Source organism: Phyllostomus discolor, chromosome 10 (genome assembly GCF_004126475.2).
Source record: "Phyllostomus discolor isolate MPI-MPIP mPhyDis1 chromosome 10, mPhyDis1.pri.v3, whole genome shotgun sequence".
Lineage (NCBI taxonomy): Eukaryota > Metazoa > Chordata > Mammalia > Chiroptera > Phyllostomidae > Phyllostomus > Phyllostomus discolor.
In genome coordinates this window covers 75,538,960-75,565,880 of record NC_040912.2, presented here as the reverse complement: position 1 = coordinate 75,565,880, position 26,921 = coordinate 75,538,960, and the positions used below count along the sequence as shown (strand labels likewise).

At 39.0% G+C, this 26,921-nt stretch overlaps 1 protein-coding gene and 1 pseudogene across 4 annotated transcripts in view; one reads left to right on the top strand and one right to left on the bottom strand.

The window, feature by feature from the left end:
- TNPO3 (transportin 3) overlaps positions 1-26,921 on the top strand; it is a 92,737-nt gene that overhangs the window by 46,626 nt on the left and 19,190 nt on the right. For all 4 annotated transcript variants that reach the window (XM_028525292.2, XM_036010893.1, XM_036010894.1 and 1 more), the window contains 11 exons: positions 2,790-2,897; positions 4,579-4,670; positions 6,471-6,610; positions 7,571-7,762; positions 9,866-9,957; positions 10,776-10,852; positions 15,299-15,359; positions 16,806-16,946; positions 22,209-22,325; positions 23,197-23,291; positions 24,625-24,781. In XM_028525292.2, the coding sequence (XP_028381093.1) occupies positions 2,790-2,897; positions 4,579-4,670; positions 6,471-6,610; positions 7,571-7,762; positions 9,866-9,957; positions 10,776-10,852; positions 15,299-15,359; positions 16,806-16,946; positions 22,209-22,325; positions 23,197-23,291; positions 24,625-24,781 (1,272 nt within the window). The remainder of the gene's footprint in view (positions 1-2,789; positions 2,898-4,578; positions 4,671-6,470; positions 6,611-7,570; positions 7,763-9,865; positions 9,958-10,775; positions 10,853-15,298; positions 15,360-16,805; positions 16,947-22,208; positions 22,326-23,196; positions 23,292-24,624; positions 24,782-26,921) is intronic.
- Positions 20,934-21,536, bottom strand: LOC114507500 (annotated as a pseudogene).

Here is a 26,921-nt window from a genome sequence, read left to right as displayed (position 1 = left end):
TTCCACCTCTTTTCTATTTTGAGGAGGAACTTTTTTTTTTTTTAATATTTTATTTATTTTTTTTAGATAGGGAAGGGAGGGAGAAAGAGAGAGAAAGAGAATCATCAATGTGTAGTTACTGGGAGCCGTGGCCTGCAACCCAGGCATGTGCCCTGGCTGGGAATTGAACCTGTGATGCTTTGATTTGCAGCTTGCGCTCAATCCACTGAGCTACACCAGCCAGGGCGAGGAGGAACTTTTGAAAATAAAGCTAATGGGATCTGCAGGTTTTTTTGTCACTCTATAGCTTAAACTGAAGAAGCCAGTGCCAGTACAATGAAGAGATTAGGCCTACATACAAAGAAATTGAATCCGCAGAGCCAGTAATTCTCCTGGGAATTTACTTTAAGTAACTCCTCAAAAGGAAAAACAACTCCACTTTATGTAGAAAGCATTATCTATAAAAGTAAAAAATGGTACACCCTGCCCGGTGTAGCTCGGTTGGTTAGGTGATGTCCTGCAAAGTGAAAGGTCGCTAGTTTGACTCCTGGTCCGGGCACACGCCTGAGCTGTGGTTGGGTCCCTGGTCAGGGTGCTGCAGGAGGCAACCGATTGATCTTTCTCTCTTGAATCAGTGTTTCTCCCCTCTCTTTCTCCTTCCCTTCCCCTCTCTCAAAAATAATAAGTTAAAATTTAAAAACAAATTTAAAGAGTCATTTTAAATTTAAAAAGTAAAAAATGGTAAACCCATGTACAACCATATAAGAAGAGTTATATCAATTAATGATGTAGCAACTGTATGTACCATTATGCAGCAGTTAGAAATAATTACTGTTGAGTTTCATGGTTGGTATGCTAGACAAAAAAATCAGAACCTAAAGTTTTATACTCTGTATTTTTAATAGTTTAAAATGTGCAGTTGGATTCGAACTAACATAAAAGTGAAATATTTGAGGATGTGGAAAGTAACATAGTTTCCCTCCCACACGCATATGCATTTGTTTCATACACCGATTTTGTAATATAAAAGAAAATATAGGAATAATTTATTTGCATACAGGAAAATATGCTTGAAATATTATAAAATAGTCTATTTGAAAACTCTTTTTTCTTTTCTTGAATTTGTTGAGGTAACACGGGTTAACAGAATTGTGTAGGCACACGGTTCTACCACACGTTGTCCGTATACTGTACTGTGTGTTCACCACCCCAGGTCAAGTTTCTGCCCACCACCAGTCATCTCCCCACCACAGTCACCACGATGGTGTCCGCAGACATGCATTCTGTCTTATTTTTTTCTTTTTTACTCAGTCCTTCTACCCATCCACCCAGCTCCCGTTCTTCTCCGCAGCTGTCAGCGTGCTCTCTATCTAGGAGTCTGTCTCTATTTTGCTTCTTAGTTCTCTTTTCTTTGCTTAGCTTAGTCTCTTCAAATTTTACAGCATTTATTTCATCCTTTTGGTTATTTGGTTGGTTTAATCCTTGTCTTCAATTTAGGACCTGGCGTGAGGTGTTTTTTTCCCCCCTTACAATTAAATCTGTCATGAAAACCGTCTGTTCTCTTCATTTTAATGTTAACATTCTTGAGTCATGCTGTTTTATGTCTCTGCAGAGCCTTAGTGATGATCTAGTCTAGTGGTTTTCAATACTTTTCTTTAACTGACGAATCCTATATTTAACTACCTCTTACTTGGAAGACTGATAATGTAAATAAAAGCAGGCCACTCTGTGTTTAATGGTTCTACTTGCTTGATCCCTTTCTTCCCTTTGCTGGTCTCTGGCACCATTTCCCTTGCAGGTAATTCCCTGCACTTGTAGGGGGGTAGTGCCTTATAAGTCATGATCTCATCTGAGAAAGGCATCGTTTCCTTTCCTCCTCACTCCTTCACTTTAATTTCTTCATCTGACAGCAAGGAGGTTGAACTAGATCAGCAATTCTCAATAGTACTAAGGGCTTTTTTCAGATTTCACGGTCTAAGAGTCTTATACATGCCCTTAATCATCTCACAATTGGTAAGCTTTTGTTTACTGTTAAGAGTATGTTGAAATAAGAAATATTTAAGAAGCACTGAAATAGACATGATCTCTATTTTTTAATGAGAAATTTCAAATGTGCCGCAAAGGTGAAATGATTTTATTAGTAAATGTCTGTATACCTACTACTTAAATTCTATTATTATTTACTATAACTTGTTTTAATAAGTCTGTTCACCTATATAAAATGCTTTTTAAAGAATTTTATTTTGCCCTGACTGGTGTGACTTGGTTGGGGATTGTTCTACAAAGCCAAAGGTCACCGGTTCAATTCCTGGTCAGGGCACATGCCTGCCTGGGTTGCAGATTCAGTCCTCGGTTGGGGCATGTGCAAGAGGCAACCAATCGATGTTTCTCTCTTACATCAGTTTTTCTTTCCCCGTCTTTCTCCCTCTCTTCTCTTTAAAAGTAAATAAAATCTTTTTTATATAAAGAATTTTATTTTGCATCTAGCTATTGTGATAATGGTTGGTTTTAGTAGACCTTGAACTATAAAATTTCAGAAGCTTATTCAGTACTAAAAAGCTAGACTATGTTTAAATTAGCTTACAAACTATTAAATTACCACCTCTTCCAGGTCACTTCCTTTTATTGACTTGAAATACCTAAAAGTGTGGGACACTCTGAAGTAAAATATCCTTTTTTTTTAGGTGATCTATCTGTCTTTGTGCATTGGGTCTGGACTACTTGATGGCCTTTCTTTGTTCTTGATTTTGTAGTGGTCAGTGAAAGCCTTATTGAGTTTAAAACAAATGTTATCTGGTTTGATATTTCAGGAGGGGGTTCCTGAGGAGACTGATGACTTTGGGGAGTTTCGAATGAGGGTATCAGACCTGGTGAAAGACTTGATTTTCCTGATTGGGTCTATGGAGTGTTTTGCTCAGGTAAGCCCATTCCGCAATTCTTCCCAGTTTTAATGAATACCTTAATTGTGTTCACTTCTGTGTCTTCTGTAAATGTTCCATTTTTTCCTTTAGTCTCAATGCCTAACTAGAATGATAGATAATGCAGGTGCCTAGCACACTGCCTGGCATATAGTAGCTATGTTTATTTACTCTCTTACAAGCCAATTGCAGTCTGTAGATGGTTCCGTTAGTTTGCTCTATGACCCTTGCTAGTGAGAGCCATTCCATTTGTCCAGAGGGAGTGGAAGATCATAGATAAACTTAAAGCCCCCAAGATACTTCCAGGGAATTTGGACCTAGCCAGGAAAAATAGCAAGTTTGTCTCTGTTAATAATTCTGTACCAACTCCTGGCAACTCATTTCGTTTAGTCATTTTGCATTTCCTTTGTCCACACTTACGGTTGGATTCCTGTGCAGTTTCATCCCAGAGGTGACTATACTAGAGTAGAAGATTCATAGTCGTGTGGTTTTCCTGACAGTGAGTAACACTTTACCTTGTAAGGTTGCAGTCATCACCATTTCACATCACTTAACATTAGCATAATTTCAGGTGGTTTTCATATTCCTTGATTATACTTTAAGCTCAGAAATACTGATTTTGATGCTTTGTTGGCAATACTGAACTAACCTAATATTTTAGTAACCTGGCCATTCTGTGTATTTTGGGGCTTAATCTGATCTAGAAAGTATTAATAAAACTATAACTATTTTTCTTTATATTAAGCAGAGTATGTTTATTGACCTAACTACAAAGGGTTGGGGATTCTTAGAAAAGAGTAAGATCCCCAGATCACAGGCAGATGACCTGTGTTCAGATTGTAGTTCTTCTCCTGCTGGCTCTGTGGCTTTAAGCAGGTTACTTGTTCTCCCGACCTCGGTTTACAAATTTACTGAAATCATCAGTGTTGTCCAAGATACCAAGTCCCATGAGATATTCTTTGGCAGAAAAGGCTGTAGCATCAACTGAAATGGGGGGAAATGACTTAAAGAATATATTAAAGGCTCTGTGAAATCCTATAACAGAATTATTTAACTTTGTCTTACCTAGCAGTGTCTGTTATCTGACAACAGAAACCTTATTTAGACTAACACAGTCACATTCCACAGATGGATATTCCCTGGGCTGTTTCTGGACGTCTCTGACCGTTCTGCTCGGTCTCCTTCGTCTCCCCTCTCACCCCTATCCCTTCTTGCTTGGACGTGGTATTATCATAGGTGCTTTTAGACAGTTACTTTCTAGGAATTTAATCTACACTACCAGTTCAATGCAGACAATGGAGATACAAAGCCAATGCATATGTAGAGAATTTGCATTTATCTCAATTTTAAGTGTGTTTATGAATTTATCAGTTATCAGTTCCAGGAAAAGATACTTATGTAATATGTTTTATTTTTTTCCATAATAGTCATTTTGTGGGGACAGGCAATAATCTTGGTATACCCTTAGGGACCTTAGGGACCTTAGTTATTTATGGATTTATAATTAGTGAAGCTATGAAAATGAAAATAATAATCTCCCCTGGCTCTGAGAGACATTTAGAAACAAGGGGTTGGATTTTCTTTTTTTTTTTTTTAACTAACAGGATTTTTGTTTTGTTTGTTTTGGAATTCTATTCTGTTTGCCTTTTAATGGATCCGTAATCCACCTCTTCTTCTCTAGTTATATTCTACTCTGAAAGAAGGCAACCCACCCTGGGAGGTGACAGAAGCGGTTCTCTTTATCATGGCTGCTATAGCAAAGAGTGTTGATCCGTGAGTGTCTAATAAGTCTTTTGCTGGGAACTCTAAATATCAAAGGAAGGAAAATGACACAGTTTTTCTTATGTGATATATGTTTGGAAACTCGTAGAACATCTTCTGTAATTGCTGTCTAGTCTTCCAACTTCTACAGTCTAGTCCAGAGTAGCATGCATTGCTGATATCCATGTCGAACCACATTTCCTAGAATAACAATTATTTTGTTCTTGATGCTGATTTATTTATCTAACTGAGGAGCCTTCGTGAAAGTTGGTATAATCACAAATATTATTCTCCTTTTTTTCTGTCTTAGTCATCTGTGAGTTTCAGAAAGGCAGGGCATAGGCACCATTTTACCTAAAAGAGTAGCAAAATCTAAAGTGCAATTGCCATTGGAAATTTTTAAATTATTAGAATTTAATTTCTAACTGCTTAGCATAGAATTTCTATTTATGACTTTAATGGGAGTTCCTAAAAACAGAGTTCACTTTGTGCTGTAAGTTTATAAATTGATGCTCATATCTGTAAGGTTTACTTGCATTAAGATCAGACATTTATAGTTGAGTTCTCTCTCCAGGGCCTTGGTTGGAGAGATGGTTAAGGCATGTATTTGTAAAAAGTACAGTCCTTCTTTCTTATCTACCTTACAGGGCCTAGTCAATGAAATCTTACATTGTTTCTAATTTGGTAAATATTTAAGGACACAGGATAGGCTTGTTTTTCTCTATTAAGTTCTGGTCCTGAATTACATACTATCCTATTTGCTCTTACACCTGTTTTGGTGTTTTTGGAACCTTCAGTGACAGCCTGAAGATTATTAAAATCCCTAATGTTCTAACTGATATGTGTTGATGTGAAAAAGGATAGGTAAAATGTGTCAATAATTAACTTAGTGTCCCTGGGAAAGAGGCATAAAGACAATTTTATTTTTTTATATTTATCCACATCTCAGGCCATCTGCATGATTGTAATTTTTAGTGTATATGAAGGACTTAATAGACTTAGTTTATCAGCAGGGAGTGCTCTTGCTGTAATTTAAGATATTATTTACATTTTAAACATCTTTCATTTCTGGATTATGTTCTACAACCTTGGGGGTATCTTCTGCTTAAATAACTAGCATTGTTGGGCAGTGAAAAAAAGAGAGAAGAAAAAGGAAAATATAAATTCACGGAGCTGTGGAAGGTATTGCGTTAACTTTAATTTTCCCTCATGTTCCAAGTCAGGGTACCTTTACCTATATACCTGCAGCTTGTGTTCGTGTTACTTTAGTGAGTGAACCGGCCCACCTACGACTAACTATTCTTAAAGTTTCTAGTACCCAGCTACAAGAAATATTCTGGAGAATAACAACTAATAAAACATGGTCTATGAGAAGTATTCATTCATTTACTTAGCCATTCAGCAATATTTATTAAGTGCCCACTATGTGCCAGGCACTGTTCTAGGTGCTGCAGATACAGGAATAAATAAAACGGATTCTTTAAAAGAAATTGGTCCGTAGTAAATGCCTGCCTCTCCAATTTGAAGAGCCTTATTCAATAGCACTGTATGTCTTTAGACACTTCGCTGGCATTCAGAAGATTAAGGGAGCAATATGCTTCACCCAAAACGATATCTTCCATTTCTTTCTTTCCCCCCTTTTTTAGGATTTAAAAAACTTTCCTATCAAGTGTTAAGTACTTTTATCCAAATGATTATTTATGTAGAAAGAAGCCCTTTAGCAATGCTTTGTGTCATTGCAGCCTGTTACTTGGCCAAAACCTAATCTCTGAAATCTTCAAGTAACTCTGAGTGCTTGCCCTCTATACCCAGGGAGAACAATCCAACGCTTGTGGAGGTCCTAGAAGGAGTGGTCCGTCTCCCCGAGACTGTGCACATGGCTGTGCGGTACACCAGCATTGAACTGGTTGGAGAGATGAGTGAAGTGGTTGACCGAAATCCTCAGTTCCTTGGTATGTGTGAACTCTCCCCTCAGCCACTTCTGCTTCTGATTTTTCTGATTTTTTCCTTCCTTTCTCTTACCTCTTCTCTTGTTTTCCTGATATCTCTTTCATTGCTAGATAGGATGTTTCTAGACACTGAAAGTAAATATATTATGAGTTACTGCTAAGTTAGTTTCCTTTATAGAACTTCATCTTTATAATAAGCTTTCTTAGAGCACTTATAGTTGGTAAACAATAAAACATAATTCTTCTAGAAGTGCTGAAGATCCATCTACAGGTTTTTAAGGCCCTTGATAACTATAAAGAAGCAAGGGTAAAAGTGTCAGCTCTAGATAACTGTCATTGTTCTGATTAACATAGGCTATTTTTACACGGTGATGCATCTGGGAATATAATGGTAACTCTCTACGTCTTACATTCTTTTTTATATTGCCCTATTATTAATACTTGAATGATCCTGTCCACCAGTGATTTTCAAGCTGTGCTTTGTGTAGCCCTAGCCACAAGCAGCAGTTGAATGCCCACGAGGAAAGAGATGGAAGATGAATAGGACCCGGGGCGCCCTGACACTGTGTCAGTGAGATCAGCTCCATTTTCATGTTTTACATATTGGGGTTGGAACACATTTTATTTTTAAAAAATAGTTCTGCTTATAAAAAAGGGGGGGAATCCCTGTCCATATCACTCAGGTGATTAGAGAGTCATGATATGCCAAGGTTGAGAGTTTGATCCTTGGTCAGGGCACAGACAGGAACCAGCCAATGAATGCGTAAATAAGCAGAACAATGAATCAGTCTCTTTCTGCCCCCCCCCCTTCCTCTTTCTCTCACCCTTTCCTCCTCTCCCCCTTCTTCTCTCTCAAATTAATTTTTAAATTTGTAAAGGGAATGTAAACATTTGTTCTAACAAACTAGACTTTTTCCTTGAGTTTCAAATATGTAATCTCTGTTGTATGGCTTTTTTCCCTAGATCCTGTATTGGGCTATTTGATGAAAGGCCTGTGTGAAAAGCCTCTGGCTTCTGCTGCAGCCAAAGCCATTCATAACATTTGCTCTGTCTGCCGAGACCACATGGCTCAGCACTTTAATGGACTCCTGGAGATTGCCCGTTCCCTTGATTCCTTCATGTTGTCTCCAGAAGCTGCTGTGGGCTTGCTAAAAGGTATCTACTTAAGATATTAACCAGGAACTGTCTCTCTAAGCCACTCCTGGGAGTTATCTTACATCAGTCATGTCCCAGTTTTTCCATTGCAATTTATTTAGTGATGGGTAAGGTAGCTTTTCCTCTCAGAGGGGAGAATGTTGATTATGTGTACATACGGTCTCAGAATCTTTTGAAACGGCTTACAGTATGTATAGTACTGACCGAGATTTTGGGTAGAGACAACACATTTGAACTAAACAGTTCCTTTTTGAGTTGGGGGAAGAACAAAAAGGGAGACCAAATAAGCATTGCCATACCAAAGAGGTGAGGTGAGTGGAAATTTAAAGGTGGTGTGCCTGCATCAGTCCTACAAGTTGGAAGCTGAGGGTGGTCCTGCTGTCTTCGTGGTCTCTAACCATTGCTGATGAGCTTGCACTGAGTAATTGTCTGTTGGGGCAAACAGCTGGAGGGGTGATGAAGCTCAGAATAAGGCTAAGGGGAAAAGACTTAGAAGCGACTTTAAGCATGATGGTTATTTTTAAATACTTGGAAGATTGTTATAAAAGAGGGAACAGATTTTCCATGAGTGATCAACTATTGACAATTTACTGGCTCTTAGAAAGAAAATGCATCTAACTAAACTTTCTGAAAACAGATTGAGGTGTCCTATGAGTTAGTGAAACCCTTACATCTGGTAGTTGAGAGGGGGTGGGAGTGTACCAAATAAAGTATTGGGTAACATGACCTGCGCGGCATCTGTTGAGGCCGTGTGGATGGCGAACAGTTAGCCTTGGCAAGACTGGATGACCTTTTATGTGGACTAGCTCTGTCCTTGCTCACTTCTATGACAAGTTTTCTACCAGCCAGTGTAACTGCGTTTTCCAAGGCAGATTTTCTTTTTGTGCAGGGTTTTTGTTGTTTCCCTTTATAGGCATAGATAATTAGGCATTAAATCAGAGTCAGATATTCTTTGTAACTGCTACTGTGGTAATTGTTGCCATCTGGTCATTTTCTAGTGAAATTTAACCTTGATGCTGAAGTGATGTCTAACCTGTAATAGAATGTGGCATCCCAGTTTTCAGTGGTATCTTCTGGACATATAAAACTGTTTGCAATTACAATCTTTTCTGTGGGAATGAATTAAAAGGAACAATTATATTTATGTTAGATTTTAACTTAAAATCTAGTTTTCAACACAAGTCCTTATGTCCATGGCTAATAGGCTCTTAGGAAAAATCATTCCGTTTTTTAATTCACATTTGAAGATTTCTGGATTGATTACTGTTTTGTTAATGATATTTCGGGAGATAAGAGATAGTTGAGAGATTTGGGGCCTGGAAGGGACCTAGTCTAATATGTCGTCCTTTGGCCTTGGGGGGTCGCTTCAGCAGTTGGTGGGGACTGTGAAGAAGAGGGGCGCCGAATGGGAAAGGTTTTGGCCTCCAGCCCCACTTTAACCTCTCTCTCTCTCTCTCTCTCTCTTTTTATCCTATCTTGAATTAGAGTTCTAAGTTAAGATTTTATTTGGGGAAAAAGTAAGGAGGGAGGCTTTTGCAGCTATTTAAAAAAAAATTTAAAGGTAAATTTAACTGTTACTTTTCTGTTCAAAGCAGTCATTTTATAGATAAACTGATGCCCAGAGAGAATGCTTTAAACCCAGTTTATAGATTCTGTTATGGTAGAACTAGAATTAACTCTGTAATTTCAGCTCATTCTTTCAAAAACAAATTAACATTTATATTTCTCCGGCTTCTGAAGATAAGAATTGCCTACAGTACTTATCAAAAATAGAGTCTCCCCCTGACCCACTAAATCAGAATCTCCGGGAAGTTTGAGAACCATTGTACTGTACTATATAAAAATAGTTTTGGCATTGCTTTGTGGAGCTTTCAAGTCTTCGAAAAATTGGAAGGGGAGATATATTTAACCATCTTTAAACCAGTAGGCTACTGTAAAGAAAAGTCAACCATCAATAACAAAGCGCTGCAATTTAAAAAATAGTGCTGATCTGTTTGAAAGAATGGGACCACGGCCTTTTTGGTTAACCACGTGATGTAGACCAAATGAATTACCTCACTTCAGATTTTCTTTTCTTCACGTGTATCTTCCTTCGACTTGTAGGAACAGCACTTGTCCTGGCCAGACTACCATTGGATAAGATTACTGAATGTCTTAGTGAGCTGTGTTCTGTTCAGGTCCTGGCATTAAAAAAGGTGAGTTCAGTGATGTAAGGGGGTGGGACACATTAAGATGTTTATGTGTTAGAAAGGGAAAGGCAATTATTTATTTACATTTGATCTTTTATCTACCCATAAAAGCCGAGAGAACGAGCTGAAAAATTATTGAAATTAATATGTCTGTCAAAGTAGCTGTACACACAGAATAAGTATAAAAATCAGTAGATTTTACTATATCAGTGATATCATTTAGAACATATAATAATGGGGAAAATACCATTCGGGTTAACAAGTTTCCTTGAAGTAAGGGTGGCAATTCTTCTCAAATTACATCTACAGTGCAGTAACAGTGACCATGCCAATAGTTTTTTTAGGAGAACACGACAGAATAATTCTAAAGTTTCTCTCTAGTGATATGCTGATGGAAGGATGTGAGAAATTTTAGGAAAGAAGCACAAGGGGCAACCTGCCTTCTCTTTAACATACAAAGCTCTACTGGAATAGGAATATAATTAGATTATATAATACATAATATATGTAAGCTTTATTTTGATATGTAGTTTATATTAAATTATAATGTCTCAATCATAATAAAAGTACATGGAAAAAAACTAAATGATGTTTTCCATTCCACAATGATTATATATTAAAATGTTAGTAGTATGTAGTCTTGGCCAGAATGCAGTGAGGAGGATTGAAGTAGTTTGAAAATATGAATTAAAAGTTTGCGCCATTTGAGTAACTTTCAAGAAATAAACAGAGATTGAGACAGGTTAGTGTGTAAGCTTCTGTGTTGCAGTGTTTGCTGTAGGTTCGCGTCTGTAATGACTGGGTGTTGACATCTGTCTCTTCAGCTGTTGTCTCAGGAGCCCAGCAATGGCATATCCTCAGATCCCACTGTGTTCTTAGATCGTCTTGCAGTAATATTTAGGTAAGAAGAGGGGCTCCAGATGCCTGCCTTGGGTTAAAAGCACAAGTGAGACCCTTATGTATTAAAGCAAGTGTTCTGTTCCCTCAAACTTCCAACTATCTTCTGTAACCAAACTTCCAACTCTCTCCTGTAATCTCCTGTGTCTGGAAACTTAATTAAGACCATTGCCTGAAGTCTTGGGGCAAAGGCAAGTTATAAGAACTTGTTCTTGGTAGACCTTTGTCAAAAGATCCTTTAAAATATAATTAAGTTTACATGCATCAGAGTCACCTGTATGGCTTATTGAAACACAGATAGCTGGGTCCCCTCCCCAGATGATCTGATTAATTGGATAGGACCCAAGAATTTACATTTTTAATAAATTCCCTGCTGCTGCTGCTGCTGCTGCTTGCTATTCAAGGACAACACAGTTTCAGACACATTGTGTACTGTATGGGTACAAGGCAATAATGAAGCCTCTTCAGTTACCAGGTGAAATTAATCCTTCGACATCAAAAGGAACCTAATGATTAAACAAGCATTTTAACCCTGATCCGTTGCGGCTTGGTTGGTCAGGCATCGTACTGCAAAGTGAAAGGTCATGGGTTCAATTTCTAGTCAAGGCACATTGCCTGGGTTGCAGGTTTGGTTCCCGGTCAGAGTGTACGGAAAGCAACCCATTAGTGTTTATCTCCCTCTCCTTCTCCCTCCCTTCTCTCTTAAAATAAATGAAATCTCCCTGGCAGGTGTGACTCAGTTGACTGAGTGCTGGCCTGTGAACTGAAGGGCCACCAGTTCAATTCCGAGTCAGGGCAAATGCCTGGTTCTTGATCCAAGTCCCCAGTCAGGGGTGCGTGAGAAACAACTGATTAATCTTCCGATGTGTGTATCTCTCACACATCAATGTTTCTTTCCCTCTTTTTCTCCCCCGCTTCGCTTCTCTAAAAATAAATAAATAAATAAATAAATGAATAACTTAAGAAAAATAAATAAATGTTTTTTTTTTAAAAGAAAAGCAGAGGACTTTTGGTCAAGGTGGAGGCATAGGTAAACATGGCTCACTTCCTCACACAACAACAGCAAAAATTATAACTAAACTACAAAACAACTATCACTCAAAACTGTCAAAAATCGAGCTATATGGAAGTCCCACAACTAAGGGATTAAAGAGGTTACATTGATTCAAACAGGTAGGAGGGTTGGATACACAGAACAGGCTAGTCCCACACCCACACTGTGATGGATAAAAATCAGGAAGGATATCTCAGGAGGGAGGAATCCTAGCTACATGCCAGACTACCCAGCCCCCGGTTCCAGTGCCAGGAATATAACTCCCCATAACTTCTAGCTGTAAAACCAGTGGGGATTGGGGCAGCAAAGGAAACTGCAGGATTCTCAGGCATGTCCTCACAAAGGGCCTGCAATGGAATTACACAGACTCATTCCCTCTGGGCCCCAGCACTGGGGCAGCAGCTTGAAGGGCACCAGTGGCATACAGAGAGGAACTGAAGTGTTTTGCATCAGGTCAGGATCTGGGGGACAGCTTCCTCCTGGACAAAACTCGAGAGGCCAGGCAGGAGCCATTGCTCCTTTGCTGAGCCCTCCCCCACACAAAGCCACAGTACAGCGGTGCCATACCTAAGACTCCATTAACCTGTGCAAAAAGGTAAGCCCCACCCTGACAATTACCTAAGGGTCCACCTGATCCAACTTATGGGCCCACCCAAGCAGTTAACTGTGGCTTTTCTACTTTAGGTCATCCTACTAAGACAGGGAGTCAGAGCACTCTATCTAATACATAGAAGCAAGTAACAGGGAGGCGGCCAAAATGAGGGGACAAAAAATATGGTCCAAATGAAAAAACAGAACAAAACTCCAGAAAAAGAACTAAACAAAATGGAGAAAAGCAATCTATCAGATGCAGAGTTCAAAACACTGGTTATTTGGATACTCACGGAATTCTAGTGGGTACTTCAACAGCATAAAAATGATCCAATCAGAAATGAGCATTATACTAATTGAAATAAAGAAAAATTTACAGGGAATTTAACAGTGAGTGGATGAAGCCAAGGGTTAAATCAATGATTTAGAACATCAGGAAGGAAATATTCAATCAGTAAAAGCAAGGGAAAAAAAAGAATTGAAGCCCTTGGTTGGTGTGGCTCAGTGGATTGAGCACTGGCCTGCAAATCAAAGGGTCGCTGGTTCAATATCCATTTGGCACATGCCTGGGTTGTGGGCCAGGTCTCCAGTAGGGGGCACATGAGAGGCAACCACACGTTGATGTTTCTCATTCTCCCTTCCCCTCTATCTAAAAAGAAATAAATAAAATCTTTAGAAAAAAAAAAGAATAAAACCAGAATAGGATAAGGTGCCTCTGGGACAACTTCAAATGCACCAACATTCACATCGTAGGGGTGCCAGAAGGAGAAGAGAAAGAGCAAGAAATTGAAAACTTATTTGAAAAAATAATGAAAGAAAACTTACTAATTTCACAAAGGAAATAGACACACAGATCCAGGAAGCACAGAGTCCCAAACTAGATGGACACAGGACCACACCAAGACACATCATAATTGAAATGACAAAGGTTAAGGAGAGAGTCTTAACAGCAGCAAGAGAAAAGCAGATAGTTACCTACATTGGAGTTCCCATTAGACTTCTAGCTGATTTCTCAAAAGAAACTTTGCAGGCTGGAAGAAACTAATGAGAAGTATTCAAAGAGATGAAAAGTAAGGACCTACAACCTAGATTACTCTATCCAGCAAAACCATCATTTAGAATGGGAGGGTTGATAAAGCACTTCCCAGACGAGGTAAAGCTCTAAAGGATTTTATCATCACCATACCATTATATGAAAGGTTACAGGCACTTAAGGAAAAAAAGATTAAAACTATGAATGCTAAAATGGCAATAAATTCACAGGTATCAACAATTGAATCTAAAAACCAAACTAAGGAAACAAACCCAACAGCAACAGAATTACAGATACGGAGAACATTGGGATGGTGGCCAGTTGGGGAGGGGCCTGTGGGAGAATGGGGGAAAAGGTGCAGGGATTAAGAAGTACATATTGGTAGGTACAAAATAGACGGGGAGGTTAAAAACAGTATAGGAGATGGACGTGAACTAAGTGGGAGGATGCTGTGTGGGAAAAGGGAGAAATGGGGACAACTGTAATAGCACAATCAATACAATATTTTTTAAAAGATTAACAGAGAAAAACATCAGAAGAAAATAAAAGCATTTGACAATGTTTAAAGAGGGATACTTAACTGAGTTGCATAATTTATAGCTTGTGCAACCCATGAGTTTAACTGGAATATCAGAGTAATAGTTGCATAAAAGCTTCTGTGGAATAAGTTAAAATAGGCATCGTTTTTAACTAATTAGTTTTTCTTTTTTTTATCCTCACCAAAGGACACTTTTTTTCTATTTATTTTAGAGAGAGAAGAAGGGAGAAATAAAAACATCAGTGCAGAATGGTAGCATCCATCAGTTGCCTCCCATATGTGTCCAGGCCAGGGGTCATGTGCCCATGCCTGGACCGGGAACAAACCTGCAACCTAGGCATGTGCCCTGACTGGGAATTAAACCTGCAACCTTTCAGTTATGGGATGACACTCCAACCAACTGAGCCACACCAGCCAGGGCAGCTTATTAGTTTTTGTCAATAGCTGTCTTTATATGAGTCAGTGCAGTGCTTGTATAATAAGGAGAGAGCCCTGTTAGATGCCATTCTGAAAGCCTATTACCAGTAACTCTTACTTCACAATAAATGAAAAAATCTGCAATAAATGGAATTGCCTAGATTTAAAGGAAAGTAAATTTTAATTACTGTTGAACATTTCCTAATTAAAGAATTTCTTTTCTTTAAAGACGTTGGTAGTTAATTATACAGGTTTTTTTCCTGCTTCAAATTAGTGGATTCTAGAACTAGCCAAATAGTTGGATTTGACACATGGTGTGTAGACCTGTGTGTTTTATGTATCACTGGGTTCAGACTAGAATCATGGGAAACATCTTTGGCAGACTAGATTTCCTGAAGCTTTTGACTTTTAATGCTGAGAATGGAGCAGTACTTTGTTTCTCTTGGTGGATTCAGACAGTCTGTATGTATTGTTTATCAAGTCGGAAGAGACTACATATTCAGGTTTATAAAGGGGAAAAATGAAAGTGATGGTTGTGATGTCCCACATCCGCAGCCCATGTATCCAGAGTTAGATTGAGTGTATGTGTTCTAGTGGCAGTGGCTTGAAAGTGGCGATAAATGATGGGATGATTTAAAAACCATTTGTGTTCGTTTAAATGGAATAGGAGGGAAAGGTTTTGAGTCTTACAAATAACCTTACTATCTGTTTTTTTTTTAATTTGGTGAGACTGAAACTAAGAGTGACAGGGACAGGGCTCTGGGTCCTCAGTGAAATTGCTCTTCTTTCACTAATTTGGGCCATTGTCTTTCCACAGACACACCAATCCCATTGTGGAAAATGGACAGACTCATCCGTGCCAAAAAGTCATACAAGAAGTAAGTGTTAGCAGATACCTGTGGAACAAGACTTTCTTCCTCTCTCCTTACAGTGCTGTAACTAGAGTGAGAAGGTATTTTCTTCTAGGTTGAAAGGAAGATTTAATTTGTCGATATGGTTTAAATATCAATGAAGAGGAATGGACCCATCCAAATAAATAATTTTGATTTTAGATTTTTTAAAAATATTTTATTTATTTATTTTTAGAGAGAGGGGAAGGAAGGGAGAAAGAGGGGGAGAGAAACATCAATGTGTGAGATACATCAATCGATTGCCTCTCGCACGCCCTCAACTGGGGACTCGGCCCACAACCGAGGCATGTACCCTGACTGGGAGTTGACCAGACATCCTCTCGCTTCGCAAGCTGGCACGCAGTCCACTGAACCACAGCAGCTGGGGCTTAGTTTTTGTTTTTGTTTTTTTAATATTTTATTTATTTATTTTTAGAGAGGGAAGGGAGGGAGATAGAGGTAGAGGTAGAGGGAGAGGGAGAGGGAGAGAAACATCAATGTGCGGTTGCTGGGGGTAATGGCCTGCAACCCAGGAATGTACCCTGGCTGGGAATCGAACCTGGGACACTGGGGCTTAGTTTTTTCTTCTTCTTTTTCTTTTCTTTTTTTCTCTTTCCTTTTCTTTTCTTTTTTTTTTTTTAATAGAAAACCTGCTGTAGGGAAATTTTGAAAGGCCAAAGATGTAGGAAGAGATTAACTGTGTGAATCCTAGAGGTGCTAGGAGGCCTGATTAATACTCTCCCCCCACACCCGACAAAGCCAGTTAACCTTCCTGACTTTGGTTTCCCATTGATAACATACTTCCTTTATGCATTTTTCACTGAGAGTAATGTGTGAGGATCAAAATGCATATTTGAGGCGTACTTTTCAGTCTACAGCCATACCACCCTGAACATGCGCAATCTCATCTGATCTCAGAAGCCAAGCAGTCAGTCCTAGTTAGCAACTTGGAGGGGAGAAGTGATTTTCAAACTATAGGGCAGGGGGCAAATATTCTTAAGTGTTCAGTGGTATCAAATAATGCTATTTCCTTTACTCTAGTCCTTTTGTTCAAGGTCTTCTACCTTCTTGAAACTGCCTTTAAACGTTTTTCCTCTATAATTCATACTAATTTTTCCATCCTAAATCAGGAAGTGCAAAGTTTAGGAAACTGTCTTTGTCTTTTAGTAAAGGTAGACATGCTCCCATTGCAGTTCTAAAGAGTCATGGTGCTTCTCTTAAGAAGTGGTTGTGTTTCCATGACGGATAGTGTTTTGAATCTCTGCACATATACACACACCCACTGCCAGAATCAGGCCATGTGAGTTCCTATAAACAAAGCTTTACCAAGTAACTTGAAAGCCAAATCAGATGTTACCAACTTGGGAACATTTTTTTTTTTTCAGCTTTTAGTTCATTGTTTTCTTTTCTTGTGGTCTTTCACTTTTAACTCAGATATGGCCAGTTTTATCTGAGACTCTAAATAAGCACCGGGCTGATAATCGGATTGTAGAGCGTTGCTGCAGATGCCTCCGCTTCGCTGTTCGCTGTGTAGGCAAAGGATCCGCGGCCCTGCTGCAGCCACTGGTCACACAGGTAAGTTCTCCGTGAGAGGGAGGATGCAAAGTGTACAGAGTTTGAAATAGGAGCCTTTGGACAAAAACTGCTGATGAAGCCCTTTTGTATTTATTAAATACGAATGAAAAAATAATTTGAAAGAAACACCTGGTGTCTGTAGCAGGTATTTTGTCTTACAAGGGAAACAGCCTGTATAATCTATTTTGTGTGATGATAGTCTAAATAGGGATACATCCCAGTGTGAAATTAGGAAAAGAGAATGATTTTATGCTAAGTTCTAAATACCAATGCTAAATATTTTTACATTAATTTCCTTTTTTAAAATATGGTGGATCAAACTTTATTATTTCTTGGCCCAAAGGGATTTTTTTCTATCTTGACCATAGTTAGTTGTTCACATAAGTATCTTGACAAGATATAAATTTGACTCTTTTAATCACCATGTAAGTGAGATGGTATGGTTCGCTGTATGATGTTCTCTAAGATTGTATCTAGAACTATATGAGACACCTATCACTGGTAAGTTAGTCCACCAAGTAATTGGTTTGTGTTAAAGTTAACCTCATAGCAGGGCCAGAACTGGATTGAGGCAAGTGAGCTGCCATGCATGCAGAATTGAGAGCAGCAAGGCCAAGTGCCAATCCTGCACTTGCAGGACTCTGAACAAGTGTCTTCTTAAGTTTTCCACCCCTGCTATGAGGAAAACTGCTAGACTGCACCCACCCAACCCAAAGCGACTCTTCTCCACCTGGACAGGGTGGAGATTTTAAGTAGGTGCACATTCCCCTGGCCGTGAGTGCCATCTTAAAATCTATCCTCCGGATGCTTCACTCTTAAGGAAGCACCTTCAGGCAGGGTCATCCTAGTACAGTGTTAGTTGACACTGTAAGACCTTGCCTCCTTAAATTGTAGACTTGATTAAAGTTTGTATGAGTATATATTTTAACAGATTTTTTTAACTATGAGTGATTTTCTGTATCCTGAGTACAGCAGCATATGTTTATAATTTGGCTATGTCTACTTGTGATTAAGGGTCCCTTTGGTACAATGTTTCTGGGTCCAATATAACTTGATTTAATGCCCCTTTGCTGTTAGAGGATATCGCATGACTTCAGTACTTTTTTTTTTATTCCTGCTAATTAAGTATGTGACTTAATAGTGTAGGGAAGTCACTCTTCCCTATACTCAACTCAATAGTGTAGGGAAGCACCCTACATAGGAAGTATATTCTAAAGTCAGCCCATTGACAAGGACTTCTGGCCAAAATGGGGAAGTAGGTAAACACACTTCACTTCTGCACACAACTACAGAAAAAATTACAACTAAAGTACAAAACAAATAAGAGCCAGATTTGTCAGAAAATCGAGCCATATGGAAGTCCAACAATCAAGAATTTAAAGAAGCCACATTCATCCAGATAGGTAGGAGGGGCAGAGACGGAGGTGCAGAGAAGCACAGAAAGGTAGTGGAATGGGTAGTCCCACATTCACATGTAGTAGTAGATAAAAATTGGGAGGGATACCCTGGGAGCAAGCATCCCAGCCCCAGACCAGACCACCCAGCCCAGGGTCTCAGCAATAGAAAGATAAGTCCCCATGATTTCTGGCTACAAAAACCAGTGAGGGTTGGGGCGGAAGAAGAATTTTCAAGATTCTCAAGAGACTCCTCTTAAAGGGCCTGCAACGGACTTAAATTTCAAGCAGACCCACCCTCTCTAGGATTCAACATCAGGGCAACAGCTGGAAGGGTACAAGTGACATATGGAGAGAGGGGGAGAAAGTGAAGTGACTAGCAAGGGGACGAGTGATGGGGGGACAGCCTCCTCGGGCAATCTCCAGAGGCCAGAAAGCAGTATTGACCCCTCTCCAAGCCCTCCCCCACACAGAGCCACAAAGCAGTGAAACAGGTTGCCTTGCCCTGCCAACTACCTAAGGCTCTGCTCACACAATTTACAGGTGCCTTAGCAGGCTACACTGCCAAGACAGGGGATCAAATCAGCTCTACCTAATACACTGAAACAAACACAGGGAGGCTGCCAAATTGAGGAGACAAGGAAATATGGCTCAAATGGAAAGAACAGAACAGAACTCCAGGAAAAGAACTAAATGAAATGGAAATAAACAGCCTATCAGATGCAGAGTTCAAAACACTGGTTATCAGGATACTCAAAGAAATCATTGGGTACTACAACAGGAAAAAAAAAAAGACCTAGGCAGAGATAAAGGTTGCATTAAGTGAAATAAAGAAAAATCCATAGGGGACCAACAGTGGAGGGTTTAAAGCTGAGATTCAGGTCAACAATTTGGAACATAAGGAAGAAAACAGCATTCAATTAGAATGGCAAGAAGAAAAAAGAATCCCCCGAAAATTAGAATAGAATGAGGAGCTTCTGGGACATCTCCAAACTTACCAACATCTAAAACATAGGGATTCCAGAATGAGAAGAGGAAGAACAAGCAGTTGAAAATTTATTTGAAAAATTAATGAAAGAAAACTTACCTAATTTGGGGAAGGTCATAGACATGCAAGTCTCTGGAGCACAGAGTCCCAAACAAGTCAGACCCAAAGAGAGCTATACCAAGACACATCATAACTAAAATGCCTGAGGCTAAAAATAGAGAGAGAATCTTAAAAGCAGCAAGAGAAAAGCAGATGGTTACTTACAAAGGAATTTCCGTAAGACTATAGGCTAATTTCTTAAAATAAGCTTTGGAGGCTTCTTTTTGACAAGAAGTATTCAGAGTGATGAAAAGCAAGGACCTACAACCTAGATTACTCTATCCAGCAAAGCTGTCATTTAGAATTGAAGGGCAGGTAAAGTGCTTCCCAGACAAGTTAAAACTAAAGGATTTCATCATCACCAAGCCATTATTGTATGAAATCTTACAGGGACTTATTTAAGAAAAAGAAGATCAAAATTATGAATATTAAAATAGTGATGAAGCACAACTATCAACAAGTGAATCTAAAAAACATACTAAGCAAACAAGTAGAACAGGAACAGAATCATAGATATGGAGATCATTTGGAGGGTTATCAGCTGGGAGGGGAATGGAGGAGAATGGGGGAGAATGGGGAAAAGGTGCAGGGATTAAGAAGTACAAATTGGGCCCTGGCTGGTGTAGCTCAGTGGATTGCGTTCAGGCTGAGAACCAAAGGGTTGCCAGTTTGATTCCCAGTCAGGGTACATGACTGGGTTGCAGGCCAGGTCCCCAGTGGGGGCCATGTGAGAGGCAACCACACATTGATGTTTCTCGCCCTCTCTTTCTCCCTCCCTTCCACTCTCTTTAAATGAATAAATAAAATCTTTTTTTTTTAGTACAAATTGGTGGGTACAAAATAGACAGAAGGATGTTAAGAATAGTATAGGAAATGGAGAAGCCAAAGAATTTATATGCATGACCCATGAACTAAGGGAGGGGATTGCTGGAGGGAATAGGGGTACTGGACAGAGGGGGGCAAAAGGGGAAAATTGGGACAATTATAATATCATAATAAAATACATTTAAAAAATAAAATTCTGAAAAAATTAAAGTAAATTCATGTGACAAAAATTAAGTCCCATAAATAAATAGAACCAATAGATCTGTAGTTTGTAAATAAAGTTTCACTGAATGATTGCCATGCTTATTTATTTATTATCTCTTGGCCATTTTTGTGCTACAGTGGTAAAGTTGAGTAGTCAGAATGATTATGTGACTGGCAAAGCCTAAAATATTCACTATCTGGCCCTTTAGGAAAAAGTTTGCCAATGCTTGACTTAAGTCATTATTCATTAAGTAGAGTGTGTGTGTGTGTGTATATATATATATATATATATATATATTTTTTTTTTTTTTTTTTTTTTTTTTTTTTTTTTTAAGGATACAACACTGAGATTCATAGTTCTCATCTCGTGCTCATGCCATGGTATATGCTATAAGAGTCAGTTACTCTATTCTTCAGCCCCCACTAAGTTTATAGAGTTGACTTTCTATAAGATTAATGCAAGTGTGTTGTGATGGCTTTTTTTTTTTTTACTTCTATTAGTATGTATTTTATGCTGAATTTACTCCCAGGCCATAAGCTTTTGTTTCTTCAGTTTCTTCTTGGGTAGCTTTCTCTTCTGTGCAACTTCTTCTGGTTTAGGAACAATCTGCTCTTTTTCGTTTAGAATCATGTCAGTGTGGCAGGGAGAGCCCGTGTATGGGTTAACCCGCCCGTGAGCTCTGTACGTCCTGTGCTGCGGCTTGGGAGCTTTGTTCACCTGGATGTGTTCAGTGACCAGAGGATCTAGATCTAAACCCTTAAGTTCAGAGTTATCCTCTGCATTCTTAAGCATGTACAGCAAAAATTGAATACTCTTTTTGGGCACTGAACCTGTGTCCTGACTCACTGTTTGGCCTCAGCACACCTACCAAGTCCACCATTGTAATGACGGAGTGGCACACATGGCTCCTTTAAAGGGACATCCTCCAGGTACTTGGTGGCTTTTTAATGGCCTTGACTGTACGTACCCTTGATGGCCTGGACAGTTTCACAAGTGTTCTTAAAGTCATTACAAAGATTTGAGCCACTTGATTTGCGTGATTTTGTGGGGTTTTCTGGGTCAAGTGAAGAGCGAAGCATTTTCAAAGGTTACCTCTGGCCACTATTGGGAAGAGCATGATGGCATTTTAAATAGATGAATGTGTAGATGCCTCTTCATTTCTAGAGGATAGCAGGTAAAAGTCCCAAACAAATCATTTAGTTTAAATGTGTATATTATGTTAAAAATTTTGTTTCTTTTGAGACTGATACCTTGATTGGAAGCACTTGTTTTTTACTTAAAAGATTAAATGCAGGGTTTCAGGAGCAACTCAAAATTAAAACAATGCTTTTACAGTCTCCAAGATGAGGTCATGTGGTATTTTTGTCGCTGCTATGGCTATAGTAATTAAAAAATGAGAGCAACCATTAGATGGTAGAAAATCTGAGTATACTATGCTATGGTTTTATAAATATTACACAATCCTTGGATAAAATCGTTCTTTAATGGCTGCCAGCTTGAAATATACAACTCTCTTACAACATTGTTTTGGGGAGATTGAAGGTCAAAGGCTTGAAATAAGTCTAAATAGAGTACATGAAAATTAATTGAAGAATTGAGCCTTGTTTTTAGAAGTGTCGACAACACGCTTTTCTCTGTTGTCTGAAAGAGAAGAGACCAGTCTGTCTCTAAATTTCTTCCCCTGGACAGCTTTCTAAGTTGATTCTTATTGAGGTGTAACGAGTTGAACTGATTGCTGCTTCCCTTGGCAGATGGTGAATGTGTACCACATACATCAGCATTCCTGTTTCCTGTACCTCGGCAGCATCCTTGTGGATGAGTATGGCATGGAAGAGGGCTGTCGGCAGGGATTACTAGACATGCTCCAGGTAGTTTTCTTTTGGGAAGTATAGATGTGTTGGACTTGTAGGGCCTAAAGGCCTAGCAGTGTGTTTCTTACCATGTCTTTAATTCTGTTGCTGCTTTATCTTTGTACCCCAGGCGTGTGGATTTCCTAACAACAGGGAGGTAGAAACTTCCTAGTTCTCTGGACAAGCCTGCTTGGGAGAAAGAGAGATTGACCACATAAATGTTATGATCATTACTCCTTAATTTATGCTCTCCAGAAATAGGGATTTTCAGGGTGGGGAAGTGGGCAGATAGATTGAAAATAAAGGTTCTCTATAGAACTCAAGCATGGTTGTATTTTTAAATTCTTGCCTGTAACAGCCAATGAACTAGTTTACTTAGCAGGGATGGTCTTCAGGTAAACAGCAGGCATTGGAAAAGCTTTCTGTTAATACAGCCTTTTCCCGCTCCTAATCACGGTGAGGTGAGGGGGATGTATTAGGTAGTTAAATTATGTATTAGTTCCTTTTTCCCCAGATACCTTTTCCCTTTAGAACTTCTTTTATTACTTCGTGTATTACTATTAAGACTTCATCTTTTCCCCTAGTAGACTGACCATATGTAGGACGTAAGCACAGCCTTTATTCTCAGAAACTTCTAAAGCTTTGAAATGACATCTATCCACTCTCATCAACTAAAATCCATTTTCTTTCGGAAATGCAGCTCTCATATGTGAAAACTGTTAATGTCAACTGAGAAAGATTTCTGTCTTCCTTTCCTTGATCATACTCTTGTCTTTTTTTGTCTGTGATTCGCCTCTTTGTTCCTGTGTATATGTTGTGATATTTAGCAAGTCCGAATGCTGTGGCATTTATATACAAGCATTTGTTTTAATATTACCTCTGTCTTTAGGCACTGTGCTTCCCCACCTTCCAGCTACTAGAGCAGCAGAATGGGCTCCAGAATCACCCTGACACCGTGGATGACCTGTTCAGACTAGCCACCAGGTCAGTTCTTCCAAAGAGCAACTCTTTCTTTTATTGTCTGTCCAATCACCTCTTAGTCTTGTCACCTAACACTTGACTGTTTTCTTCTGTGTGAAATGAGGTAGTAAGTGGAGTACGTAGATTAATGATTTATAACCCAGAGTTAAATTTTGAGCCAGAATATGCTCAGAAGTGAGGAGAAAGAGGAATTGGGTGGGAACAGGAAAAAGTAGCTCAGTTCCTGTCATGAAGGAGGAAACACGCATGTGACAATACAAATGAGCTTGGTGAAAACATTTGACTAGGTCATCGCTAAAATCCCCTATAGTTTTAACTTTGTACGCTGCTCTGATGTCATGCTCCACCTTTTTCCTTGAGTAGCTTAGTGTCCTTTAGGTATCTCAGGTATTATATCTCAGGGGAAAAAAAAATTAGGATTAAAAGGTGCCTTGGAAGTTATCTGGTGCTACACCTCCCAGCTCTGCCCCTAGCCTGCTACCTTACCCAGCACATAAATTCCTTTCAGCAGTACACTGACATTATTGCCAAACCCTTGCATTCCTTCTTAGTTCCTAGCTAAGGAATTTGAATCAAACCAGGTAGTGAACATAAAAACATTTTTTAAAAGTTATTAAATATATATTTAAAGAAACATTATTAAATACATATAATTGTACATGTAATATATTTTATCATTTACAAATGTAAAGTAGTATTGACTTGACTATTTCACCTTAGAATTGAACACTTTTTGTTAGTTTTTGGACAAGTTAGAAAATCTCCCCCCCACCCCCATATGGCACGGTGTATTGTCAACCTCCCAAGATGTGTTCCTTGAAAACTAATCCCTATAGATGTTCTCTGTGCAGATGTACCTGGAAAAATATTGTGTCTTTTTCTTAGAGATTCTCAATGTATATTAAATGATCTGAGAAACCTTGTGGAAAACGGAGTGGAAAGTGATAGAGTTTCCATGCACCTCCTGCTTCCCCCACACCCACCACCTTCCTCACTGTCAGCATCCCTCACCAGGGTGGTTATTTGTTAAGAACTGATGAGCCTACATTGACACTTTAACACCCCCAGTCTGTAGTTTACATTGGGTTTTATTCCTGGTGGTGACCCTTCTGTGGGTTTGGACAAATGTATGATGACGTGTAGCCGCCATTATAATATTGTACGGAATAGTTTCACCACCCTAAAAACCCCCGTGCTCCTCCTGTTCATCTCTTCCTCCCCCTCCAACCCCAGCAACCGCTGATCTTTTCTACTTTCTCCCTAGTTGTGCCTTGTACCGTGGCTGCTTTTTATAGCCTTTTCCTGTCATTTACACCTAGCTTGTCTTTCCATCCAGGTTTATTCAGCGTAGCCCAGTCACCTTGCTGAGGAGCCAGGTAGTTATCCCTATCTTACAGTGGGCCATTGCCTCCACTACCCTGGACCACCGGGATGCCAATTGTAGTGTCATGCGGTTCCTGCGAGACCTCATCCATACAGGAGTAGCCAACGATGTAAGTATGAATGTTGTACCGTTTCTACTTCACAGCTTATTCTGTTTTCAGATCACTTCCTCATGTGCTTGGCTGTTTCTGCCTCCTTATTTGATCTGTATTGGTTAGGCCTATATCAGAGGGGACCAGTCACTAACCTACAGTGGTTCACAAAGTTTTCAAAGGTAGACTTGGCTACATGTGGTGTAGAATTGAAGGGAAGGGACAGCAGTGAAGAAGTAATAAGCAAGTATGTGAATATGCTAATCATTATTGAGAAGTCTGGTAGTAAAAGAGAGAAAAAGAAGAAAACTAGAAGCTAAAGGCCATTAGAAGTGAAAGGCAGTTTTTTTTTTTAAGTTATTTTTTCAGGACGTTAGAAATATATTTATATTCAAGGACTATAGGAAGAAAAAATATTTTTGATACAAAAATTATCTGGTAGAAGTCTTCAATTCTTATTTCAGCTGGTTTTAAAAAGGAAATAAGCATACTCTGTTATTTTTCACAGAAAAAAAGATTTTTAAAATTGCTACACTTAATCTTTTTTCACTTTAAAAAATAATTTATTCTTATATTCTAAAGAGGGGAAGGGAGGGTGAGAGAGAGGGAGAGAAACATCAGTGTGAGAGAGAAACATCTATCAGTTGCCTCTTGTGCATGTTCCAACTGGGAACCGAACCTACAACCCAGGCATATGCCCTGATGGGGAATTAAAGCTGAACCCAATCTTTCAATATGCAGGACAACACCCAGCCAACTGAGCCACACCAGCCAGGATGCTACCCTTAATCTTTAACCATTGTGTCTCTTCTGCCTTCTATTCATGAAAAATCTAAGAGATAATCTCAGCTGAAACTTAGGCCCATTTCCTTGATACTAAACTCAGTTATTTTCTTCCTGATGACAACATATGTAGTATACTTTGTGAATCTACCTGCTGTGTAATATATGTACTTTCTTCCCCTGGAGAGGGAAATTGCTAGACCAGAGATTTCCAGCCTTTTTCATTTCATGACACATATAAACTAATTACTAAAATTTTGTGGCACATACACAAAACATATATTTTTTGCTAGTATGACAAAAAAAAGTAAGTATGATTTTCATTTGTTCACACTATTGAACAAATAGGGTGGCTATTGTTGTATTGGCTGTTGTCAGTTTTTTTTATTGATTATGCTATCATGGTTGTCCCCATTTTTCCCCCTTTACCCTCCTCCATCCAGTACTCCCCACTCCCTCCAGCAATCCCCCATGCTTTATTTATGTCCATAGGTCATGCTTATTAGTTCTTTGGCAACTCCATTTCCTGTACCGTTCTTAAAATCCCCCCACCTGTTCTATACCTACCAAATTGTAATTTTTAATCCATTTACCTTTTCTGCTTTCCCCCAGATGCCCCTCCCAACTGGCCACCATCCCAATGTTGTCCATATCTATGATTCTGTTTCTGTTCTGCTTATTTGCTTAGTTTGTTTTTTAGAGTTGATTGCTGATAGTTACGTATTTATGGCTATTTTTAATGTCCATAGTTATAATCATCTTTTTCTTAAAGTTAGACCCTGTAACATTTCATATAATAATGGTGTGGTGATGATGAAATCCTATAGCTTTACCTATCTGGGAAGCACTGTATCTGCCCTTTGATTCTAAAGGAAGCTTTGCTGGTTATACTAATCTAGGTTGTAGGTCCTTGCTTTTCATCAGTTTGAATACTTCTTGCCAGTCCCTTCTAGCTTGCAAAGTTTCTTTTGAGAAATTAGCCTATAGTCTTATGGTAACACCTTTGTAGGTAACTATCTGCTTTTCTCTTGCTGCTTTTAAGATTCTCTCTTTAACCTTTGGCATTTAATTGTGATGTGTCTTGGTGTGGTCCTCTCTGCATCCATCTTGTTTGGGACTTTGTGCTTCCTGGACTTGTATTTGTATTTCCTTCACCAAATTAAGGAAGTTTTCTTTTATTATTTTTTCCAAATAGGTTTTCAATTTCTTGCTCTTTGTCTTCTTCTGTCACCCCTATGCTGCAAATATAGAACGTTTGAAGTTGTCCCAGAGGCTCCTTACACTATCTGCAGTTTTTTGAATTCCCTTTTCTTCTTGCTGTACTGATTGGATATCTTCCATATGTTCTTTTCCTTATGTTCCAAATTATTGATTT